This window comes from Genypterus blacodes, unplaced genomic scaffold (assembly GCF_046128005.1).
Source record: "Genypterus blacodes isolate CSIRO-AG114 ecotype Tasmania unplaced genomic scaffold, CSIRO-AGI_Gbla_v1 ptg000003l_1, whole genome shotgun sequence".
Classification (NCBI taxonomy): Eukaryota; Metazoa; Chordata; class Actinopteri; order Ophidiiformes; family Ophidiidae; genus Genypterus; species Genypterus blacodes.
The window spans coordinates 8,184,709-8,210,879 of NW_027466817.1; the positions used below are offsets into that span (position 1 = coordinate 8,184,709).

General features: G+C 43.3%; 1 protein-coding gene across 5 annotated transcripts in view; it reads left to right on the plus strand.

Moving 5' to 3' along the window:
* The window catches only part of gucy1a2 (guanylate cyclase 1, soluble, alpha 2), a 43,907-nt gene extending 19,457 nt beyond the window's left edge, over window positions 1–24,450 (plus strand). For 2 of the 5 annotated variants that reach the window (XM_076146611.1, XM_076146612.1), the window contains 7 exons: window positions 1,902–2,026; window positions 2,949–3,853; window positions 5,795–6,007; window positions 10,163–10,435; window positions 11,138–11,281; window positions 16,106–16,260; window positions 24,018–24,450. In XM_076146611.1, the coding sequence (XP_076002726.1) occupies window positions 1,902–2,026; window positions 2,949–3,853; window positions 5,795–6,007; window positions 10,163–10,435; window positions 11,138–11,281; window positions 16,106–16,260; window positions 24,018–24,237 (2,035 nt within the window). In that variant the 3' untranslated portion in view covers window positions 24,238–24,450. Of the gene's footprint in view, window positions 1–1,901; window positions 2,027–2,948; window positions 3,854–5,794; window positions 6,008–10,162; window positions 10,436–10,607; window positions 11,282–14,431; window positions 16,080–16,105; window positions 16,261–24,017 lie in introns of those variants that run through there. The other 3 variants (XM_076146616.1, XM_076146621.1, XM_076146613.1) reach the window with 3 other exon arrangements.
* Window positions 24,451–26,171: the final 1,721 nt, after the last annotated feature.

Below are 26,171 nucleotides of genomic sequence, written 5' to 3' on the forward strand. Positions count from 1 at the left end.
TCATTCAAGAGGGCCATGATGTCTCTGGTCACCCAAGGTTTGTTGTTGGGGAAGCAGCGTACAGTCTCTGTGGGAAAAATACTGTCTACATAAAAGTCAATGTACCCTGTTACACAGTCTGCGAGATCATCAATGTCCTCTCCATGCGAGTCACAAAGCACGTCCCAGTCGGTAACCTCAAAACAGCCCTGCAGTGCCTCTTCAGTCTCCTGTGACCATCTCCTCACTGTCCTTGTAGTCACAGGCTGATGCTGGATGAGAGGCTTTTACATGGGCTGCAGATGGACCAGGTTATGGTCTGACCTTCCCAGTGGTGGGAGGGCCACGGAGCTGTATGCCTCCTTAACATTGGCATACAGCAGGTCCAGTGTTTTGTTGTCTCTGGTTGGACAGTCCACAAACTGCTTGAATGTGGGAAGTGTCGCTGCCAGAGAGACGTGGTTGAAGTCCCCAGAAATCGCGATGAAGGCGTCCGGGTGTTGATTTTGGAATCTTGCGACCGATGAGTGGATGACGTCACTCGCGATCGACACGCTCGCTGAAGGAGGAATGTAAACAGACAACAGGACAACATGTGAGAACTCACGCGTCAAATAACACGGCCTTAGACTCACAGGGCTAGGGCAAGCAAGTCAATGTCGGGGCTACACAACTGTTCTTTCACAGTGACATTACAAGGATTACACCATTTGTTGTTAATGAAAATTCTCTTGCCGCTCTCTCGGTGAATCCTGTCCGCCCGAACAGTATGGAAGCCGTCGACACTCACGTTAGAGTCCGGGATGTCCTCGTGGAGCCATGTCTCCATGAAACACAACACACTGCTCTCACGATACACCCGCTGCGTCCTCACCAAGACCGCTAGCTCGTCCGTCTTGTTAGCGAGCGATCTCACGTTCCCCATGGTGATCGAAGGGAGATACGGTTTGTATCTCCGTTTCTTCTGTCGTTGTTTCACCCCAGCCTTACATCCCCTGTACTTCCTTCTCAACTCCTTGGGGATTTCAGGCTTTTCCTGTGCTAACGCGGTCGGCCGAAGAGAAACCAGCTGGCTGCGCGTGTAGACAAAGACTTCTCCGTAGTGTTGAGCAAAGACCTGGCCTACGGTTGTTCTACCCTCTCAAAAGTCATTCTGGTTCTCTGCCTGGTGGTGGTCAATGGTGCTCTCTATTCAATTTAGTATAATGCAGATGAAAATACATTTTTGCACCAATGCCACTTTGGTTCTGGTTCTCTGGTTAGGCACTGGGATGATGTTAGAAAGAGACCATATGCCAGGCTTGGTTGCAGGTCTCCAGGATGATGTCAAGTTCCCTGGGACCTTTAGGGGAATGCAGTCCGGCCCTGCACTTTTCCCCTGCCTCAGAGTAGATGTCACTTTGGCAAACTGCTGTAAAGGGATCATCGTCAATGTTGAAATGTTGAATACGCATGCAGGTATCTCCTCCTCTGGACCATCCAGTTACTCCTCCATGACTCCCCATACTGTTGTTTGCTCTGAGCTGCCTCCACTGTCAGCATCTTCTCCATCAGTTCCTCCCCCTTGATCTTATCGTATGTATTGAACTGAAGCTGTTCAGCCTCATTCAATGCCTCAAGATTCTCCATTGTCTGTGATTGATTGAAGCTTCAGCATGCATCCTCCACTTTCTCACACACCACCATGACTTCTGGATGCTTGGGTCTTGGGTGTGTTCTGATCTTCTCCTTCACTGGCACACACATCCCGAGTCTCTTACACATTTGTAATGATGAGCTGCCTATACCTCAAATTAGACTCAATGAGGAGGAGATATCTGCATTCAATATATCACTGATTTAGTTTCAGGTTTTAGCCAGACAGACAGATACAGACACATATGAACTGGTTATGGACAGATGTGGCAATTGTTCTCTTATAGATGCCAGGATGTGGGCAGTGAGGAGACACACAAAGGGAGGACAGAGGAGAAGTGTCCATTTCTAGAAAGTTCTGGTTCAGAGGAGGACGTCCTACAAGTACTACAGTACATGGCCACTATGTTGGGTAAGTGTGCAGTGTGTGTGGGATAATTATCATTCTGGAAATATTCCTGAGTTTCGGTCAGACTGGATACAAATTCTGATCCAATCTAATCTGTATTGCGATCCAGTCAGACTGGATCAGGGTTATGCGTAGGTTTGTTGAAAACTGGACAAATGTATGGAACAACTTCCTGTCATCCAATTAAAATGTATTTCTTAGTAATATCATCTGGACAGTTGATATGTTAAAATGTACATGTAAACTCACTTGTAAAGGTACAGAATACTCTAACATTGATTTGGAAGATTACGCCTGAAGGTTGATGGATAAATTCTAAGCCTGACACATATGAAAGTTCCATGGGTGCTTCGAGTGCAGCTCCATGACAACCACTCTCTCTACTCACTTCTCCTTTTCCAAAAAAAGGCAATAGTGTAGGGTGTTGATCTCCTTAGGCCACACCCTCCCTTGTTCCACATCAATACACAGCACCTGATATGCTTAAATCCATAAGAACTCAAAATACTCACTTGCCTAATAATTGTGCACGCATTGTACAGTTTAGCTAAACCTGTTTGGCTTCATATTTGGGACAACAGGATAGAATTTCTCCAGTGTTGACTGAAATAAGTCTAGGAGTTTAGGTTGTTTGTTTATTTTAGAACCTGTACAATTTTAATTAATGCCGTCTCTTTTATTTTTGCTTATTGTTGGATTCCTCTGATTTGTGATTGAAATGGTTGTGTTGACTTTTTTTGTGAGTTAGGTTTGGTGAGTATTGCAGTAACTGGGAAACTTTTAAGTAACATACATAAAGACAACATTTATATGTTATTTTGAACATAATGTACACCTGCAGGTTCTTCACATAAATTTTTTGTTGGATTTGGTATTCTTGGTGGTAACTAAAATTAGTGTGTGCTTGTGTTCTGATTCCTTGTAGGGGTTCCATTCTGTGAAGTGCGTGAGCGTTTCGGGGAACAGTTCTTTGGCCTCTGCTTTGAAGAAAATGAGCGAGTTCTCCGTGCTGTGGGTGGAAATCTCCAGGACTTCTTTAATGGCTTTGATGCCATCTTGGAACACATTCGCACGTCTAGCGGGCGCCGTGCCTCATTTGAGAGTCCTTCCTTCCAGTGTAAGGACCCTTATGAGGAGGAGAAAGGGAGGAGAGGAATGGATAGATTGAGAGCAGAAAGTGATGGAAGAGGCAAGGTGTTACTTCTCCATTGTTTCAATCCTGCACCTGTGGTTGGGTTGGTCATGCCAGGGCTGATTAGAGCCGTTGCCAGGCGGATCTTTTATTCAGAAGTTGAGGTGGAGGAGGTGCCACCTCTAACTCCCTTGTTACCCAGTGAAGATGCAGATTACACAGATGATGACTCCAGCAACCGCACCCAGATGGCATCCCCTGCTGTCTCCCCATTCTCCTCCCCCGCCCCTCCCTCTCCTTTCCCATCCTCTGTCCCTTCTATTTGCTTGTCTTTCCAAATCCAGGAGACCTGTGCCCCGTCTCTCTTGAACCTTCCACATGCTGGCTCACTGGTCTCAAAAAGGGCCCCCCTGTCTCTCTCCACCAATCCCAGTGATCTGTGCATCGGCCTGGCCACCTTCTGCCGTGCCTTCCCATTCCACCTTGTGTTGGGGCCTCACATGGAGCTACTGCAGCTCGGCGAGGGATTGAGGAGGCAAGCTCGCATCGAGCCTCATCGGAACCTCTACTTCAAGGACTGTTTTGAGATCATCTCACCTAAGATGGAGCCTTCTTTCAAGGGCATCCTACTGAAGCTTGCATCGCCCTTCACCATCCGCAGCAGACCAGACAGCACACAGACTGGCACCAAGGATAAGGTAAAGACATCAAATTCATGTAGCTTTGCTACACATCCTTGCAGAAATATTTCTAAGAAAACTGAACTGCTTACACCTTCATACCTTATGTCTGACGTGATAGTGAAGTTTTCTCTAACTGGATCTCTTTAAATTTTAGTTGAATATGGCTGTTATATGGCATAAAGTGCGGTGTTCTTGGGTCCTCTCCTTCAAACTAATTTCTGGTCATTGTGGCCAAACAGCTGACCACAGAACTTTCCCCCAGATGGCCTTTCTTTGTCCATGTCAAAGATTCAACCAGAAGCTTACCAGAAGCTTGTGGATGGCTACCAAAAGCGTTTAATTGTGGTGAAACTGGCCATGGGACATGCAATCAAATATTAGCAATGCTGTATGTTTGCTTTTGACCCAGCAGATTCTGTCACATTTTCAGTAGACCCATATTAAATTCATAAAAGAACTTAATGAATGTTTTTTGTGACAAAGAAGTATGGGCTCCAATCACAATATCACAGAAAAATAAGAGTTGTAGAAACTGGAGTGGAAATTGGAGACTCAAGACTGCCATGACATACATGTTGTGTACAAGTGTATTTTAACTTTTGACCACAACTGTAACCCTATGTTTTGAGAGTCTCTTAGGGCAGCGGAGAAGATAAAAGTAGTTACCTTAAGCATCTCAACATACATACATACCATATTATTTATATTTCTTTATATTAATATATTTATTCCGATTCCAGTTCTAATTTGTGGGAGATAGGAGGAGGGTTAACATGTCTGCAGTGTTGCATAGCATTTATATAATATATGATAGTATTTTATCATGATGTTTTATCATGATGAGATTGAAAAAATATTTTTGTTTGTATCTCTTTCAGTTTGCCAGACACAACATAGCATCTGTCTGTATACATTTATCAACTGGTTTCAAGATTCTGATGCTAAATACAGCTGACAGACACCAGAATAATCAATGTGTGTGTAGAGCAGTGGTTATTGCATGCTTACACCAGTTACCATAGATTTTGAGATGAATGTTTACAAATCCGGAATTGATAATTTTGAGCAAAAATAGAATCAGATCCCTGCAGCTTAATATGTTGAGATCATGTTTTTTTTTTTTAACCCTCCTGTCGTGTCACTGCCTTCTGTAGCATTTAGTCTTGCAAATGAAGGGTGTCACTTGGAGTAGTTTCAATTTGTTTGTCAAAACCGATTAATGAGAATACTTAATCGGTTGTGTATTGTGATTGATTGTATTGTATTGTGTAGTTGTGTATTGTGAGTTCTCCTTAGTGTAGTCCCTGAAGTACTAGGAATTACTGGCTGCCTGGTTGGCAGTGCTGTTTTAAGCCTACATAACATTAGCATACAGCCTGTCCAAGGTCTTTTACCCTCTACTGTTGCAGGTCACATACTGAAGTGAATTCAAAAAGGGTTTTAGATATGGAAACTTTGTAGAAAAATTGATTATTACTGGGGAATAATAATTAAGTTGATCAATGGTTTTATATAATCTGTATTTTTACCTTTGGTTGAATTTTTGCAACTCTTTCTTCCCTTGTTACTTTGGTCTTTGTGCTTGGATGATGGATATGAGCAGTGACACACAACAACTCGGCCAACACTGAACCCTCCGTGTGTGTGTGTGTGCGCGCGCGCTTTAAAATTTGCTGCCGGTCTGTCAGACAGTTTTCGGATCACCGGCTCGGCTCGCCGTCCAATCAAGTGAAGTTTGATAATTTCCCACGTCACACCTGCCGATCTCTGGCACACCGGTTGAAAAACACTGATTTAGTATATTTTAGTCAATTAGCACAGCAGCAGTACCACTATGGTAGACAGATTCCACAATAAAAACCCATGGATTATTTCTCAATGTGTGAATCCAGCATTATTTCCGTCTTTATGATTTCACATTTCTGAAAAATAGAAATCGTGTTTTTACTGTTCCAGGTTATGGAGCTGAAAGGTCAGATGATCCATTTGCCGGAGTCATGCTCCCTGATGTTCTTGGGGTCACCAAGAGTCGATAAATTGGAGGAGCTGATGGGCCGTGGCCTCCACCTATCCGATATCCCTATCCACGATGCCACCCGGGATGTCATCCTAGTAGGTGAGCAGGCCAAGGCCCAGGATGGCCTGAAGAAGAGGATGGACAAACTAAAGGTACAAGGGTCAATTACAAGCACCAATTAATCAATTAACCCCAATCAACTAGGTAACCCTGTCTTTCAGTTAACATTACGGTCATTTACATTACGGTCATTTACATTACGGTCATTAGGCAGACGCTTTTATCCAAAGCGACTTCCAATAAGTGTGTTCAACATAGGTAGACAAAAGAACTTCAGGTCACAAGAAATCGTAAGTGCATTTCCTTCCGAAACAAACAGCTAACCCTGTCTAGCCTGTCATTGCCTGTCATTGTTGGCTTGGGGTTGGGGCTAGGGTCATGAACAAGGAAGTGGGTCACTTCAGGGACCATAAATTCCACTGAGGGACAGGAATTTTCTGGTGCTTCAGTGCACACGATTCAACATTCCTGATTAGTTAGGCACAAGCTACCACATTTGTAAATACTTTTGTTTATATATAATTTATGGGTTGTGGCTCATTGTCTGTCTGCTGAACATGCGGAGCAATAGGCGACATAATCACAGACAGGACACCTGTGTCGGTGGTCTAGTGTTGCTATCCCATCAATGCTGCATTCAGAGATAGGCAATCTAAATGAAGATTAAAGGAAATCCCTCTTCCCGCTCATTTACTGTATGTCCCTGATCTTTCATCTTGAGTTAGTTTCTGAGTCCAGTTCAGGGCAATGCTGAAGCACAGGAGGAGCACAAGAGTTGTGTAAAAGTTCTTTTGTTTTTTTGTTCTTTTTGCTAGGCTGTCTTTCCCACACATCGTTGTTGTAATTAAATGAACACACACATCAGTGAAACCACCAGCAGACTGAAAATGTCCCAATTCTTCCCAGTTAGGGAAAAACATAGAGTATGTATTGCTATGTAGTAACTACCGAGGTATGAAGTTGATCAACCAGACCATGAAGTTATGGGAAAGAGTAGTGTAAGCTTGGTTAAGAGGAGAGGTGATGCTTAGTGAGCAGTAGATATGGTTTCATGCCAGTAAAGAGCAGAACAGACATGATCGTTTGCTTTGAGAATGTATAGAGAAGGTAAGAATTACATTACATTACAACAGAGTTAGCATATGACAGGGTGCAGAGAGAGGTGTGGTATAGTATGAGGAAGTCGGGGGTACAGAGAAGTATGTAAGAGTGGTGCTGGGCAGTGTGCTGTAGGACCAGCACTGAGCCCTTTCTTGTTTGCAGTGGTGATGGACAGGTTGGCAGAAGAGACCAGACAGGAGTCTCTATGGACTATGATAGTTGCGGGTGACATTGTCATGTGTAGTGAGCAGGTTGAGGAGTGTCTGGAGAGGTGGACATATGCACTGGAGAGACAGAATGAAAACGTCATACATGTGTGTCAATGAGAGGGAGGGCAGTGGAATGGTGAAGATGCAAGGAGAAGTGGAGTTTAAATACTTCAGGTCAATTGTTCAAAGTCACAGTGGGGAAGAGAGTTGAAGAAGAGAGTGGAGTGGGTGGAGAACAGTGTCAGGAGTGATTTGCGACACAATTGTACAAGCAGAAGTGAAAGTGAAGCTTTACGAGGGTCGTGAGACCAGCTATTTGGATAATGGTTCGGAGGTGGTGGCACTGATGAAAAGACAGGAGGCAGAGCTGGAGGGGGCAAAGTCGAGGATGCTAAAGTATTTGTTGGGGGAGAATGAGGATGGATAGGATTATGAATGAGTATATTAAAGGCACAACCATGGTCGGACAGTTTGGAGACAAAGCAAGAGAGGCAAGATTGAGATGCTTTGGACATGTGAATAGGAGAGATGCTGAGTATATCAGGAGAAGGATGCTGAAGATAGAGCTGCCAGGCAAGAGGAAAAGAGGAAGGTCAACAGGAGGCTTATGGAAGTGGAGGTGAGGGAGGACATGCAGGTGGTTGGCACAACAGAGGAAGATGCAGAAGACAGGATTAGAAGGAAACAGATGACTCGTCTTAGCAAGCCCTAATGTGAGCAGCCGAAAGAAGAAGACGATGTGTTGTATTTAGTCATTACTCAAATTTACAAAAACAAAACCACAATGTTGGATTTGGTGGTCCTTGGTTCTAAAGGGAGGGACAGGAGACACTGAAACATCTAATTCTCATAAAGTTGAATAGCAGGCGATCCCAACAATCTCAGAGGCTTGGACTGATTTTAATATCCTGTATGTGACACCCAGAAACTCAGTTAAGTGTCTGCACTTCTCAACTTTGCCCGCTGATCTTTTAACTTTAGCAGCCCAAGTCACCAGCCCCAGCACTGACTTCTATAGCTGAGACTTAAAAGTTTCTGATTTCACACAAGAGGACAATGTATAACAGGTGGAGCTGAATAGGATTACTTCAGATTCAGACCAAAATCAGAATCAGAATCAGAATCAGAATCAGAATCAGAATAGCTTTATTCGCCAATTAAGTTTACACTTAAGAGGAATATGCTCTGGTCCTAGGTGCGTACATATAACATATAAAAAAGACAACAAGAAACAACATATGAGAACAGCAGCTCGGCGAATAATTAAATTAAAAACACACTAAATTAAAAAAGTTAACTAAATGAATACTGGTGAATAAAGTGTTAAAAAACGTACAGGGGTTTATTGTAATAAATTAACTCAATTGCATACTGTTAAATAAAGTGAATGTGCAGGGGTTTATTATGAAGTCAGTGGAAGACCCGGGCCTTGGTGGTAAGGCCCACTGCAGAGGGATAGAAATTTGATTTGTGGCGTGAGGTTTTGGTCCTGATGGACCTCAGCCTCCTGCCAGGGGGGAGGGTTAAAAACAGTTTGTGTCCAGGGTGGGAGGGGTCGACTAGAATCTTGCCTGCCCGCTTCAGGGTCCGGGAGGCGTACAGTTCCTGGAGGGACGGCAGATTGCAGCTGATTGCTGTAGGTGTCATGTGGGACGGTGTCAGAACTGAAAACTTGACCATCAAAGCGACAGTAAAACTCTTTCAACCTGTTGGCGAAGCACAGATCATTTAGAGACTGAGCGGGTTAAGGCTAATAGTTTGTGATTTTTCGGAGACCCTTCCAAACAGATGCAGTGTCATTAGCTGCAAACTGCTACTTTAGTTTCTCAGTGTACAGTTTCTTAGCATCTCTCACGGCCTTGCTAAATCTGTACTTAGCCTGTTTGCCTCTACTTGACTTTCACCTGGCATACCCCTTACAACAACATGTGGATAATGTGACACTGATGCTACAATTAACTTAAAGGAAATTTAGTTTTTGTCACTGTGTTATTGCTATGATTTCATGAAGTTTCCCCTTTGTATTCTATTCTTGGATGATGACCAGCAAACCCTGGTCATTGCGAGAGTGTGAGAAGCTGCAAAGGTTGTTGGGAGACATGAGACAGAAGTGTGTTTTTTTGATATTGGAATGGTTTCACTCGCTCTAAATTCCAGAAACTCTAAGGCAATTGAAATGCCAACAGCAACAAATGGCTGCCGACATAGGCCAGAGCTCTATAGGAAGACAAGAAACAATTACTGCATGTAGAAGGAAAAGGAAGAAACCTTAGGAGAGGCAATTCAAAGAGAGAATCACTCTCCACCAACTGCCAGGTGTGCAATAGGAACCACGGGTTAACAAAAATACAGCAAATGATGAATAATAATAATAACAATAGTAACATTAGTTCTGGGAGAGTGTGAGAAAGGGACAGAGAGTCCTACCGATAATTAGTCAACATTGTTCCTTTATCATCATCATCATCATCATCATCATCATCATCAAGTCTTTCAAAACCTTTTGTGTCGATTGTTGATTTTAGAGCAGGTGAATGTTTTGCAACAACCTGGTGTATGGTTTCTGCTCAAGTACATTTTGACAGTAGTACATGAGTGTGAGACAGAGCCTCTGGGAATTAAACTGGAAATCCTGTTGCAGCTAGTTGCTAGTTGCATTGCACCTGACAGAAATTAAACCCTTTCAAATGTGATAACATGAAGTCATGTGCAACTTCTCAACTTGACATTAAAACCAGTCTGCTGTTAGAGCATGTAATAGGAAGTAACACAAATGCAAAGAACTGAACTAACAACCCATCGTCCGAGCAAAGACAAAAACAAGCTGGAACTCCTTCAGTCATCTATATATGTATCTGAATATATGAAGGCCAGAGCTGGTCCATCTAAAGTGAGGAAGAAGAAAGCCTCTAAGAAATGTTCCTCCTCTGTTCTCAGGCCACATTAGAGCGAACTCATCAGGCCCTGGAGGAAGAAAAACGGAGAACTGTGGATCTTCTTTATTCAATATTCCCTGGTGATGTTGCTCAGAAGCTGTGGCAAGGTCAGCCAGTACCCGCTCGCAAATTTGATGATGTCACAATGCTTTTCTCAGACATTGTGGGATTTACTGCTGTGTGCGCAAAGTGCACACCTATGCAGGTCATCTCCATGCTGAACGAGTTATACACACGCTTCGACTACCAGTGTGGCATTCTGGATGTTTATAAGGTCAGTAGACACAACCATGTGACAATGACTAGCTATGTTCACACACACATACATGTACTAACTTTGTGTTAGCTTTTCCTTGAGTGGTCACATTTCTAGACTTTATTCTTGTAACTTTTTTGACTTTTTCTCAACAATATCTAATTTTTCTTTAAATAACCCTAACTGGCAGCTGTATCATCACAACTTCCATACATCTCCCAAGTTAGAAAGAGGGCTGATCCATGTTGGTGGGGATGAGGTAGGAGTTAATCGTGGAGGAGGAGTCAACATGAAGATGTTACAGCGAGCAGCTCCTTCTTTTGGCAACACAATTCAACCTGGAGCTTCATTGTTTGTCATTTCTGGTACACAGTCTGATTTCCTTTTGCAGGCGGATTTGAATGCACAGTAAAAAACGGTGACAGTCCCACGAAAATTGAGACATCTAGTCAAGTCACGTCAACTTTATTTGTATAGCCCAATATCACATACAATGTCTCAAAGGGTTTTACAGACCCACATCAAGAAGGTCCCGACCCGCCCAAAGCTCTCTACCAAGACCAGGAAAAACTCCAGAGAAAACCTAAATGCATTGGGAAAAAGGAAGAAACCTTGGGAGGGATACAGTAATTCCAAGAGAGATTCCCCCTCCACGAATGCCCGGGTGTGCAACATCTGGTGACCCTACTTTTCCTCCCCCTCTTTACAATTCTTTGATAGATCGAGACAATTGGTGATGCATACTGTGTGGCTGCTGGACTCCACAAGAAGGTTGACAGTCATGCTAAACCAATCGCACACATGGCTCTGAAAATGATGGAACTTTCTGAGGAAGTTCTGACGCCTGATGGAAAACCTATAAAGGTATGTTTTTATGCTTTATGTTTTTATGCATACAACATATATCATAAAAGCAGCACTATGTACATTTGGCATTGTGTTATTGTGATTTGTCCACATGAATCTTACTGTCGCATAACTACTATATCTAGCCCTAAAACCCATCTGTATTAATTAAGTATTAAGAAATACAAACCAATACCTGACAACAATGCTTCCATGGTGCTCAAATAAAAGAGTTTACTTATAAGAACTGACATTATAGACACAGTGTGTGTTATATACCACTTATAATAGAATTGGCCAATATACTGTGCATATTATGTCCTGTAAATCATGGAGTCTGTTCCAGGTTCACTTTAGTTTTAGTCCACGGGCGCTCACATTCCCTCTTTCTCTTTTACCTTATCATCCTTGGTCAAAAGTCTCTTTTTACTTTTTACTCCTATCACGGTTTGCCAACATAGCTGGAGGTGGCAAATGGGGTAAACGTGCCTGGCTTTAGGTCAGACTTAAGGCTAACAAACATAAACCCAAGCAAATACAATATCTCTTAAGCAGTAACATGGACAAGCTGAGACTGTGTGAAGTGTGGAACACTATTGTGGTTTTAAAGCTGTGATTTTTTTTTAATGTTTACACAAATTAGAGGACTGGATTTAGGTCTAGCACCAATGTTTAGTAGTGCTACCACTCTGGACTTTCTTTATACATTGGGCTAAGGAAATAGATCAGGGGTCGGCGACCCGAGGCTCCGGAGCCGCATGCGGCTCTTCAGCCCCTCTGCAGTGGCTCCCTGTAGATTTGAAGTTCTGAGCTGACATTGTTTAACACAGGGGTTGCCAACACGTCGCTCGCTAGCTTCCAATCACTCGCAAAGCGTTTCGCCGAAAGGTTCAAAGATTACGTACATTTGACAACACATCGTCACTTGGTAAAGCTGTTTAAATTTCTATCCAATCAAACTCACAAACATCCTTTTGTCACAAAACGAGTATAAGCCAATCAGCTGTGAGTCCAACAAATGACGCTGCTGTCATGTTTGGTTACGTGACACCGAAAACAGCCCCGATAAAAAGAAAGAAATTACGAATGTGAATGGCAAGTGTGTGCCTGCCTCATTGGCGGTGCGAACGCGTCTATGGAGCGCCACTTCACTAAAGTCCACGGCAACTTTTCACGGGACTTTCCGGCTGCTAGCAGGGCGTCATGTGTCTTTAGCGATCGCACCGGCTCGAAGAATTCCCTGAAGTTCCCATATCATCTCTTTTGGCTCTTTTAGGGGAACGATGGGAGCCGGCTCCCGTCCGAGAGCCGTTTTAATTTTTTCTGCAACTTAATACAAGACAGAATGATAGGATAGTCTCGGTCTACTACAGGTACAGAGCAGTGCGCGATAAGATGAGTGACAGCTGGGGGGAAGCAGCATTTGGATGCATTTTAACAACTGTGACAACATAAAGGCAGAATGCAGAATCTGCAGAATTAAGCTGTCATGTCAACCAGGGTCCATAAAAAACCTTCACAGACATGAGAACTGTGCATCCAACAGTCCAGTTGGAAGAAGAAAGAAGCTCCACCCAGGCTCTCAATCCAGTGTGTGTTCTTCCAAACAGGAAAACGCTCTGAAAAAAACATTCCAAAACTGTAGGACAGAGAACGTGCTTCACTGCAAGAACATTCCAACACTATTTTAATTCCTCATGAAAACAGTACCACACTCTCTGTCATCTGACTAACATCAGAACAGACTGAATGCATGTGAAGCACAGATGAGATGGGAACTACAGGGAATTCCCTGAATTACAGGGAATGTGAAGGAAAATTGTGACAGTGATATGTGGACAGACATGTGAACATGAGAAATATGAAAGGTATAGTTTTGGTAAAATAGTAAAATAAGTAATAACATTGTTTATTTTTTACGAGATTAATATGATGTGAATTCATTAGTGTGAGCTTGACACTGAAAATGTTGCTGAATTGAAGTGCATTTTGATACAAAATGTGAGAGTTGGATATCAACATTTTGTAAATGTTCACACAAAAGACGCTAATTCAGCTGGTTTGGGTGGAGGAGAAGGTTGAAGACCCCTGGTTTAACACAATGTAGTAAAAAATAATTACCATGATTATTGCTGATCACAGTGCAAATTGTGAAGCGGCTCTCAAGGAAATACATTTAGAAATATTTGTTTCTTTTTTGGCTCTTTCAGTTAAAAAGGTTGCCAACCCCTGAACTAGATAGTCACTAAAAACACCTTATTCTTACTTCCTAAAGCTGGACAAATCTGCAATTACTTCTGGATGTTGTTTGGTTTATTACTGACCTGAGCTGTGTAACTGAGCTTATGGTTTTTGATTTTCACTCCTCCTCTATGGGTGTTCAGATTTTGTTACTTAATTTGGGCACTCATCATTCGATGCCCGCCAAAAATACCCACCGGTATTCGAAGTGGCATTGTTTATTCAATGCGACATTCATTATTCAATGTGTGATGTGCACTTATCAATGGAACTTGTCACTTACTAAAAAACTTAGCAACTTGGTTGGAAACTTGGCACCGAGTCTGAGGCTAGAGGTGTTTTAGTTTCATCATCTTGCAACCTCTGTGTTGCTGTGAAACAAACAATTTATTTTACCAAGTACAGGATGGAACAGCAACAGATTTTATTTTGTTTTGTGTGAACTGAGCTAATGAAAGAATAAGAGAAATGCATACTGTAAACCTGAAGACAGAAGCAAAGGGCATATTTTGGGAATATCAAGGTCCAACTTCCATATCTGTCTAGAGGCTTCAGTCGTAATTGGCAATCACGATGACGTCGCTGATTCGTCAAATTATGTGTGTGCATTACAAAATGGTGCTCAATGTTCTAGTCAGGAATGAGGAAGATGTCAAGTGCTTGCCTTCTTCTGCCAAGGTGAACTGAGGTTACATTGCGATTTTGCAGTGTGGTGATTGGGTGGGGCTCTATTGTCCAGAGCTACCAGGTGGTTTGCAGTAGCAAGATACTGGACTTGTGCTGGTGGTTTGTTTAGGCTCTGATACCTTGGCTAAGAACTGGGAATTACTTTTTAAGTTGATACAGCAATCCAACTGGCACTCATGTCAGGAACATAGTGTTTCAGATCAGAGTGGATGGGTTTTATTATGTTGTGTTTGTGGGCAGGAAGGCCGTCTGATGTGAGCCTGTCCAGAGGGGGGAGCTGCTCAGGTTGCTAGAGAGGACACAGTAGGTAGAGGACAAATATAAGCAGGTGAGTAAAAGGAAACAACTCAAGAATAGTGAGATAGTGAGAACAGTTCTGAGGGCAAAGAGCAGAAAGCACAAACTGAACATAAAATGAAAAATCCAGGCTAGGATCCAGCAGAAGGAAGAGAAGATGAAGCAGTGTATGAGGAGGAACATGGTAGGAACATTGGGGCTGTGGCAGAGGCTGAGGAGGTAGACTTGATGGAGGAATTAATAGAAAATCTTGATAAATAGGAGCAGCTCACAAGCTAAAGTGAACATTGGAGGCTGGAACAGTGAGATTCTTCCAGTATCAAGTATCAGATGGTTACAGAGAACATTAATTTGCAGGTGATAGAAGTAAAATTGAGTTAGGAAAATCAAAGGGTTTCTAAGCAAGAAAAAGTACAATCACGGACCAAAAGAAGGTTTTACCAAAGAAGGTTAAACAGAAGGCTTAATAGATAATTGTCCTGAAAGTCGAACAACTGGCTGACAAATAAATTTAAAACGGACAGGTTTGTAGTCTAAGGAGATTTTAGCTGCAGTCAGAATGATTCCTGTCTAAGGGATCATTGTCTTGTCATTGTTGATCACCTGAGGTTCTAACACACTCCTCCAGATTGTCCACCGGCTCGCAGGCCTGATCAAACGGCCTCACAGGCCGTTACAGCCCGCGGGCCGGGGGTTCCCCACCCCTGCTGTAGTCAGTCTGAAGTGAAGTGGTGAATCAGAATCAGAATCAGAATCAGGATCAGAATTGCTTTTATTGCCAATTAAGTTTAGACATAAGAGGAATTTTTTCTGGTTATTGGTGCGATCAACATATATGCAACAACTGTGCAAAGAAATTAAATTAAATTAAAAAACACATGAAATTAAATAAATTAACTAATTTAAATGAGATTAAACGTGCAAGTTGCTAAGGAAATGATGTGGTCAGTGGCAGACCCGGGCCTTGTTGATGAGGCCCACTGCAGAAGGGAAGAAGCTGGATTTGTAGCGTGAGGTGTTGGTCCTGATGGACCTCAGCCTCCTGCCAGAAGGGAGGGGCCAATCTCCCGCCTGTAGGTGGACTCGTCCCCATCAGAGATGAGTCCAATGAGGATGGTGTCGTCCGCAAACTTCAGGAGCTGGACCGACTGTTTTTTGGAGGTGCAGTCATTGAATGTACAAGGAGAAGAGCAGAGGGGAAAGAACGCAGCCCTGAGCTGAACTGGTGCTGCTGGTGCGTGAGTCCGAGACGTGTTTCCCCAGCTTCACATGCTGCTTCCTGTCAGTCAGGAAGTCTGTGATCCACCTGCAGGTGGAGTCGGGCACGTGAAGCTTGGAGAGCTTGTCCTTCAGCAGTGACGAGATGAGGTGTCAGAGTTAATTGTTTCACTCTCCCTGCAGCTATTGGTGTTTTCAAATGTTGTTATTGATGTTATTGTTGATTTTGTGTTGATTATTTAGTTTCTTTGAAAGTACAGATTCTAAGTTTAGGTCTCCATACACTCATTGATCGGTCTCTGTTCATGATCAGATTATAGATAGATAAAGCTGTAAATGTTTCTTTCTGTCTCTATCCCCCTCTCATTGTCTCTCTCGCTCTCCTCTCTCGCTCTTTAGTTACGGATCGGCGTGCACACAGGCTCGGTTCTGGCTGGCGTGGTTGGCGTGAAAATGCCACGGTACTGCCTGTTCGGTAACAATGTGACGCTGGCCAGCAAGTTTGAGTCTGGGAGCAAACCGAGGTGCATCAATGTCAGTCCCACCTCCTACCAGTGAGTAGACATACAGTATGCACATGCACACATTCTATCTGTGATGTAGTGCAGATGGCAAAAAATGTAGTCCTAATGGGTCAGACTTCTACAAATGAGGTTATTTTGTATATGTCAAACTCCTACTTGTCAGAGTGTTATGCATAAAGGTTTGTAAGTCAAGAAGTGTTAAGGAGACCAGATACATTTCAACAAAGAAAAGACGTATTGGGATTATACGTTGTGATGACGGTTGGACTGTGAAGGAATTTAATAATAATGATTTATTATAATAATTCAATAATTCACGTGCCCATCACAGCTCACAGTAAGGAAGACCATACATGCACCTTTCAGGCTCTAACAGCACATATATATGTATATATATATACGTTTATATATATATGTATTGTATCATTATTATTATTATTGAAGAAAGCATTTGACATGACAATGACGATTCAGTTATGGGACATTTTGGAGATTATTTTTTGTTCCAGAAAGAGGGGGGAAAAGTAAATAAGGGCAGCTACGGAAGAGGACTTGCAGCAGGATTGGGCTTCCAGTCTGCACCAGGCTACATCAGGGGAGTCAACCCAGTAGTGTAATTTATTGGTTTTAAACTGCCCAGTAATAGGATTGGAGGTTTGGTAGGCCAAGATCTCTACTGAACTTACATCTTTGTGGTCATGATTTGGGATCCTTGGGGGCTTTGCACCCCAAATGAAGGCACTGATCATTTTGTCTTAACCAGGGGTCTCCAACCATCTCCAAAATAAAAGTGTCTGAGTTACTCATGTTTTACATTATTAGTTACATTTATTGACATGGCTGATTCTCCACCCAAACCAGCTGAATGTCATCATATATCATATTAATCTCATATAAAACAAACAATGTTATTACTTATTTTACTTTTTTACTTATACCTTTCATGGTCTGTCTGTCCAAATATCACTGTCACAATTTCCCTTTCCTTTTAATTTTGGGATTCCCTGTAGTTCCCATATCATCTGTAATTCACATGCATTCAGTCTGTTCTGATGTTAGTGAGATGACAGAGCAGAGCAATGTCTGTAGCAAATGTTCTAGAGAATGCTAGCAGCCAGAAAGTCCCGTGGAAAGTAGCTGAGTCTGGTGAAGTGGCGCTCGACAGACATGCTCACACCGCAAATGAGACACACACACTTGTCATTCACCTTTGTAAACATTTTAATTCCTCATGAAAATAGTATATTTTTGCCTTTTCTTCCGGCATTGTCATTGTCAAATCCGGCCTGCGCTTGCTAGCCTGCCAACATCGCCTAATGTTTCAGTGTCACTGACGTAACCAAACATGACAGCAGCGTGTTTGACTGACAGCTAATTGGCATGAATTAATTTTGGGACAGAAGGGAGCGGGATGTCTGTGATTTGATAGGTTGGTTGGGGAGCTACTTGTAGCTCACAAGTGACGTGTTGGAGACCCTTGGTCTAAATAGTCAGAGAAATGTTTAGGTAGAAATACACAAAGAGATTCAAACAGGTAAAGAAATCTCAGCAAAACATTCATTTTGATCACATTGATTTTACCAATAAAGGAGAGGAGATTTGTTCCAACTTAGAAGGCTTCAGTGTGGCGGTGAGCGCAGTATAGGTGGCAGGCAAGAGGTCCGAAAATGTATGTGTCATATAGATGCTGAGATACTTCAACCAACATTCACTCTTTGAAATATTGATTTTGTACCCAGAAAATTCGTGAATGTGTCCATGATGGAAAGGACAGCTCGAAGACTATATATGCGGATATATATAGGGATAGTCAATGTTGGAAACCATTCCGAATAACGCCTTAAAATAGAGTGGAAGACTTTTAAGAGATGGCCAGTGGTTAAATGGCCAAGGCAAAGAGTAGTGGGGATAAGGCGCAACCCTAGCGGGTCCCCCGTTGTAGTGTGTAGTATTCTGAACGAATATTATTTGTATGGACACTGGCCTGTGGTGATGAGTATAATAATCTAATCCACCTGCCGAATTTGTTTCCAAAGCCACATTGCTCGGTAAATTCTCAGACCTCCTGTCCGCCAACTACACCGCGCTCACCACAACCCTGAAATCGGACTTTCTAAAATGGAACAGCTTACCGATCTCCTTGATTGAGAAAATAAATGTGATCAAAATGAATGCTCTGCCGAGATTTCTTAACCTCTTTCAATCTTCCTCTATTCCTACCTAAACATTTCTTGACAAACTGATTAGCGCCTTCATTTGGGGTGCAAAGATGTAAGTTCAGTGGGGGTCTCGCCTTACCAAACCTCCAATCCTATTACTGCACAATTCATAACGATAAATTACACCACTGGGTTAACTCTCCTGATCTAGCCTGGTGCAGGCTGGAAGCCTAATCCTGCTGCAACTCCTCCTCCTCCTCCTCCGCTGCCCTAATATACTCCTCCCTCCCAACCAAGATCTCTCAGTTCACCAAAAACCCCGTTGTTCTTAATACTAATTTGGTACCAATTTAGTCAACAACTTTAACTTGGCAAGCGTATCCCTCCTGGGTCCAGTCCGCAACAATCACCTGTTCCCCTCCTCATTTCTCGGACCCTTCTCTCTTAGCATGGCACCACAAAGGCATGCAATGTTTCCTTGATCTGTAGTCGGACGGCGGTTTTACCAGCTTCTCCAATCTGTCAACTCAACATAGACTACCCGTAAACCAATTTAATTTACATACTTCCAAATCAGATCCTTTGCAATTTCCAAAATGTACCATTCCCCTCCCCCTCAACTCATGTGGGAAGACCAGACCTGCTTACGTTCAAGACACCTCTAAGAGGGAAGATCTCTGAGATCTATTGCTCCATTCTGGACCTTGGGGACCAAACAAGACCTGTCTTGTGTGGTGTGGGGGGAGGCTGGGTGTGGCTGATACTGGTTGGGGGAGGCTGGGTGTGGTTTATACTGTTGGGGGGAGGCTGGGTGTGGCTGATACTGATGGGGGAGGCTGGGTGTGGCTGAAACTGGTGGAGTGTTTTCGGTATTGATGGCGGGAGGTGGTGCCAGGGGGAGGATAGCTGGTGTTGTGTTGTTTTGGCGGAATGGTGGGGGAGGGGAGTCAGTGTGGCTGGAGGGTAGAGGGGTGTCTATGGCTAGTGAGCTGGAGGAGTGGGCAATGGGCCTCTCGTCAAATCTATTAAAGAACAGGTTTAACTCGTTGGCCCAGTCCTGGTCCTTTCTTGCTGTCTGGCTACCGGTTCGCTTGTAGCCAGTGATGTTCCTTATGCCGCTCCACACCTCCCTCAGGTTGTTTTGCTGAAGCTTATGCTCCAGCCCCCTCCTGTAGGTGTCCTTGCCCTGTTGGATCTTCTCCTTCAGCAGCCTCTGGACGCGCTTCATCTCCCCTCTGTCACCGACCTGGAAGGCTCTCTTCTTCTCATTCAAGAGGGCCAGGATGTCTTTGGTCACACAAGGTTTGTTGTCGGAGGAGCAGCGAATAGTCTCTGTGGAAAAATACTGTCTACACAGAAGTTGATGTACCCTGTTACACAGTCTGTGGGATCATCAATGTCCTCTCCATGCGAGTCACGAAGCACGTCCCAGTCGGTAACCTCAAAGCAGCTCTGCAGAGCCTCATCAGCCTCTTGTGACCATCTCCTCACCGTCCTTGTAGTCACAGGCTGCCGCTGGACAAGAGGCTTGTACAGGGGCTGCAGGTGGATCAGGTTGTGTTCGGACCTTCCCAGTAGAGGAAGGGCCACGGAGCTGTATGCCTCCTTCACATTAGCATACAGCAGGTCCAGTGTTTTGTTGTCTCTGTTTGGACAGTCCACAAACTGCTTGAAAGTGTGCAGTGTCGCCGCAAGAGAGGCGTGATTGAAGTCCCCAGATATCGCGATGAAAGTGTCTGGGTGTCGGGTCTGGATTCTGGCCACAGATGAGTGGATGACAGCGACGCGCTGGCAGAGGGAGGAATGTAAACACACAAGAGGATAACGTGTGAGAACTCACGCGGCAAATAATACGGCCTTAGACTCACAGCAAGCAATTCAATGTCTGGGCTACACAAACGTTCTTTCACAGTGACATGACCAGGATGACACCACAAGACCACCACCTTTTCTCTTTCCGCTCTCTCGGTGAATCCTGTCCGCACGAATTGTCTGGAACACGTTGGAGTCTGGGATGTCGTCGTTGAGCCATGTCTCCGTGAAACACAAAACACTGCTCTCACGATACACCCGCTGAGTCCTCACCAAGACCGCTAGCTCGTCCATCTTGTTAGCTAGTAATCTCACGTTCCCCATGGTGATCGAAGGGAGATACGGTTTGTATCTCTGTTTCTTCTCACGTTGTTTCACCCCAGCCTTACATCCCCTGTACTTCCTTCTCAACTCCTTTGGGATTTTGGGTTTTACCCGTGCCAACGCGGTTGGCCGGAGAGAAACCAGTTGCGCGTGTAAACAAAGACTCCGTCGTAGTGGGCTAAGACGGCCATGCGATTGAGCAGAAGTGTCCCAAAGATGAGGAAAACCAATACCACTTTCCACAGCATTATGATGGGATGTTAGGGAATCACTAGTCAACCCTAACGTAGATGATTTGGCAACAAAAACACATAACATAAATAGAAAAACAACTAAAGGCTAGAAAGAGAGTAGGAGTAACTGTTGCAGGCGGCCGCTTGGACAGCGCCGGAACCGGAAGGATAGTATTGTGCCGTGTGCAAAAAGGCAAAACTTATTTAAAGTCGCATTTCAATTGTCTCTGTAGGGAGGCAGTGGCTCAGTGGGTAGAGCTTCCGCTTGGGAACCAGAGGGTTGCTGGTTCGAACCCCTGCCGAGGCGCCCCTAAGCAAGGCACCGAACCCTCAATTGCTCCCCCCTCTGCGAAGGGTGGTAAATGTAATGTAAGTCGCTTTGGATAAAAGTGTCTGCCAAATGATCGTAATACAATAATAATACAATCTCATGTTTCAGATATTTGTATATGTAGTAGTTTTTTTACATTTTAATTAATTTTCATAATAAATTTTATTTAAAAATAAATAAATAAATAAAGATTACTCCACGTACTACTCGAGGGAGCCACAGTTTGACAACCACTGTCCTATCTGACTCACTCTAATTTAACACTGGGCAAAAATTTATTTTCATGTTCTCCTCTCTGCTTGCTAGATGGTGCCTGCATTGGAAATCCCTCACTTCTCCCTCTATTTCACAATGGCTGAGGGACATTGTTCTTTCTTAAACTCGAGGGAAAATCAAATACTTTATGAGGGGTCACACTGATAACTTCTATCAGAGATGGCAACCATTCATTTCCTACTTCACAGATCTAGATCAGAGATCAGCGACCCATCGCTCTGACCTCTGTGGTCATGAAGTCCTTTAAGCGCCTGGCGCTCCCCCACCTGAAATCCCTCACCGACCCCCTCCTGGACCCCCTGCAGTTCGCTGTCAACATGCCCCTTCACTTCACCCTCCAGCACCTGGACTCCGCAGGAACCTACGCCAGGATCCTGTTTGTTGACTTCAGCTCTGCCTTCAACACCATCCTCCCCTCACTGCTGCAGGACAAGCTCTCCCAGCTCCACGTGCCCGACTCCACCTGCAGGTGGATCACAGACGTCCTGACTGACAGGAAGCAGCATGTGAAGCTGGGGAAACATGTCTCAGCTTCACGCTCCATCATCACCGGTTCCCCTCAATGCAGCGTTCTTTCCCCTCTACTCTTCTCCTTGTACACCAATGACCGCACCTCCAGCCATAAATCAGTCCAGCTCCTGAAGTTTGCGGACGACACCACCCACATTGGACTCATCTCTGATGGGGACGAGTCCGCCTACAGGCAGGAGATTGACCGTCTGGTGAATTGGTGCGGACAGAACAATCTGGAGCTTAATCCTCTGAAAACAAAGGAGATGGTCGTAGATTTTCGACTGAACGCAGCCCCACCCGCCACCATCATTCTGTGTGACTTCCCAGTTGACACTGTGGAGTCTTTTCGTTTCCTGGGATCCCAGGACCTCAAGTGGGAGCTCAACATCAGCTCCCTCACCAAAAAAGCCTAGCAAAGGATGTTCTTCCTGCGGCAGCTGAAGAAGTTCAGACTGCTAAAGACAATGATGGTGCACTTCTACTCTGCCATCATTGAGTCCATCCTCACCTCCTCCATCACCATCACCGTCTGGTTCGCTGCAGCTATCATCGGAGAAGGTGGTCGGCTGCAACCTGCTGTCCCTCCAGGACCTGTGCACCTCCCAAACCCTGAAGCAGGCAGGCAAGATTCTGGCCGACCCCTCCCACCCGGGACAGAACAGTTTTTAACCCTCCCCTCTGGTAGGAGGCTGAGGTCCATCAGGACCAAAACCTCAAACGCCACAAATCCAGCTTCTTTCCCTCTGCAGTGGGCCTTATCAACAAGGCCCGGGTCTTCCACTGACTTCACAACAAACCCCTGCACGTTCACTTCACTTTACTTGACAGTATTCAATTTTGTTAATTTATTACAATAAAACCCTGCACATTTTTAACACTTTATTTAACAGTACTCATTTAGTTAATTTATTTCATTTTGTGTTTTTTAATTTAATTATTCCCGTGCTGCCATTCTTATAAGATGTTTTATATGTTGTTTAAAATGTTATTTCTTGTTGTCTTTTTATGTTATTTGTATGCAACACAACCAGAGCAAATGCCTCTTAACTGGCGAATAAAGCGATACTGATTCTGATCTACAGGCAATGTCAGACCAATGACTGAAAACCTGATCACCAAACAGTTTTTTTTTTTTATCCCAGGCAGGCCAGGACGGGGTTGTGTGAATGTTGGGTTGTGTGACTGTTGGATGGGTCGGGTCTTTGGGTGGGATATCTTCTCTTTGTTTTTCTCTCTCCCACGTGGGTCCACTTCTCCCTTTTTCTTCTTCACCACAGTCTATCATGCGATCTGTAGTTGCCTACACTGCTGTTTGACATCATCCTGTAAAAACTGTACCTATGAGATCATCACATCAACATCACTAATGTCATCTTGGACTCTGTGTCGACACTACTGTGCCATGTTCTCCTTTCGGCGGCCGTGGCTTTCTGCTGGTTCTGTTTTAGTTTACTTGAACATTATATGGCCTATTTTGCCTCAGGGTCTAAGTTCTCCTTTCCCTCTCTCCATCTCTTTGAATATTGCTCAACAAATACACAACCTTCATTCCTTTCTCTGTCCCCCTCTTTCTGTATAAATAAACGATCTCCAAAGTGTCCCATAACTGTATGCGCACTGTCTTGCCAAATGCTTGCTTAAATAAAAACATACCAAAAAAAGAGGATATAAAGTGAATAGTATTGATCCAAGCACTAAACCATGAGGAACACCGTGTCTAACTTCTGCGTATGGAAGATTCATTATTAACATGAACAAACATGACAAATATGATTTAAACCAGTTTATTCCGGTTCCTCTAATGCCAATTAGATGTTCTAATCTCTGTAATAAAATGTGGTGGTCAATGGTGCCAAATCCAGTACTAAAATGTTATTGAACAAGAACAGAAAGAAGTCCTTTATCCGATGCAATTAGAAGGTCATTTGAGAATTTCACAAGTGCTGTCACTGTGCTTTGGTGGACTCTAAATCCTGACTAAAAAACCTTGAATAAACTTTTCAAAATCCAAATTCATATAACTGGTTGGCGACTACTACAGAGAGCTTGTTGAAGGAGAATCTCTTGGTGGGGTGGTGAAAGTGAGTGGATCTCTGGCTTAGGATCATGACTTCTTCCCCTCTCCTCTCCTCTCCTCAGGTTGCTGAAAGACGATCGTTCTTTTTCATTCATCCCTCGCTCACGGTTTGAACTCCCAGAGAACTTTCCCAGGGAGATCCCAGGAACATGTTACTTCCTGGAGATAGGCACATCTAACAGCCACATCTCTTTGACCAGCTCTCGCTCTGCCCCCCCTGCCTCTATGAGGAAAATCTCCTACAATATTGGAACCATGTTTTTAAGAGAAACCAGCCTCTAGACCACATGGAAATCATGACTTTTTAATATTCTTTAAATGACGAGCTGGATCGGAACCTTTGCACCGATGGATTTATGGACTGCAAAGATGTCGGCTGGCTGAACGAAGCTTTAAAAGGTGAACCGGAAGATATTCCTAAGCTTGAGAAACATGAGGTTTCACCAATGCAGATCCCTCAGGTAGTTTCTTGACGGCGGCAGTCAGTTGAAGGTACTGTACCTAATGATAAAATTTTACAATAAGTTTATGAATCGACTTTTTGAAAATGTACACAGTGGCTAAAATGTTAGCACGTATCATGATCTCTAACACAACCGAGAGCACTACTGAAGAACAACTTTATCCTCTTCTAACACAAGGAAGAACTATTGAATGACTTTTCCTTCTCCTCTTTCAACTGTCATCAAACCGTGCTCACTTCTGCTGCTCATTATGTCCTCCTGCAACCCCGGGTCAGGGTTCACCTTTGAGCTGAGGAGACAGAGAGCAACAGTGATACTAAAGTGATGTCAGGTACAGGGTTTCTCAGTGTTTGTTAAGGATAAACATTAATTTCAGCTCAGTGCCTTCTGCTGCTCCGTGAGAAACACAAGGTTAAGAAGAAAAAATAAATCACATGAACATTTCATGATTTCATTAAGGATGTCTACTTGTTTGATGTTTTTCAGATTTTTAATCATTCGTAGACAAAAAAAACATAAAAAGCGAGAGGTGTCATGTGCCGGACCTCATGAGTTACATGTAAACTCATACATGCGCCTTATCAAACATCATTAGCAGCTTCTGCTAATCATTTTGATAAAACGCCGATCTCCTTGATTTTGATGAATCAATCTGTAATACACACGAAATAACACATCACAGTGCACACTTACATGCATCACTGCACTACACACTAAGCTAATCCTATAGTTTTGGGAAATAAAATAACCATATAGCCAACTGGCTAATTGATCATATGTTCTTCATTGTTAAAATTGATTTAATGCTTCACAGTATTTCCTGTAATTGACAATACTTTATGTGCTATAACACAGAAGAGCACATGTAATGTTGCTTAAGGACTTGATTTGCAGTTGGAATTTTATGTTTTATTAGCTATAACTTAAAAAAATTATATGAGCTCAGTATCACTGAAAAACACCCTCTAAATCATTAGATCAGCTACAAAACCCAAGGTTTGCTGCCATTTATCCCACATAGCAGTTTAAGTTATCACAAGTTAAGGCTAGTTATCACTAGTTAACAAGTTATCTTACCTATTGAGAAATTAACAGCAGGTGACCGTAACTCTGTAACAAAGGTTGAGTTTTTTATTTTGCTACATACATAAAAGGTTAATATACACAATTTTATTACATAATGAGGAGATAAAGATGATTGAAATTGGTGGGAAATGTAAAGATTCTGAACGACGAATTTAATGTGGCTATCAAAAATCATTGTTCACCCATTATTCCCTCATACTGGACTAGACTGGTACTCTTGTACCAATCTGAAAGAGGCATTACTGCAGGGGAAGATGGATTTCTATGAAATCTTTGGTGTTGTTTTTGGTTCACATATGTGATCAATAAAGCTGACATCTGATGTCGATTAGTTGATTAATCAGTTTATTTAAATGGAGGGTTTTCATCTGACCTTATATTCTAGTGGAGTTGCATCTTTGCTAATGCTTTTCCCTCTTCACCCTGTGTCCCCCCCCCCACACACACACAATGTTTTATTTGAACATTTTAATGGATTTCCTGAGTGATGAATTAATTTTCAAGTTAAAATAACAATAAGTTCAATCAAAGTTAAAACACTGTTCAATTGGATTTTTATCTTCACACTGAACTGTTAGGTCATACAAATCTGCACTTTCCGGGTTGTGAAAATCTTCCACTTATTTAATTCATGTCCATAGTCATTCACCACCTTCATTTCCAGTG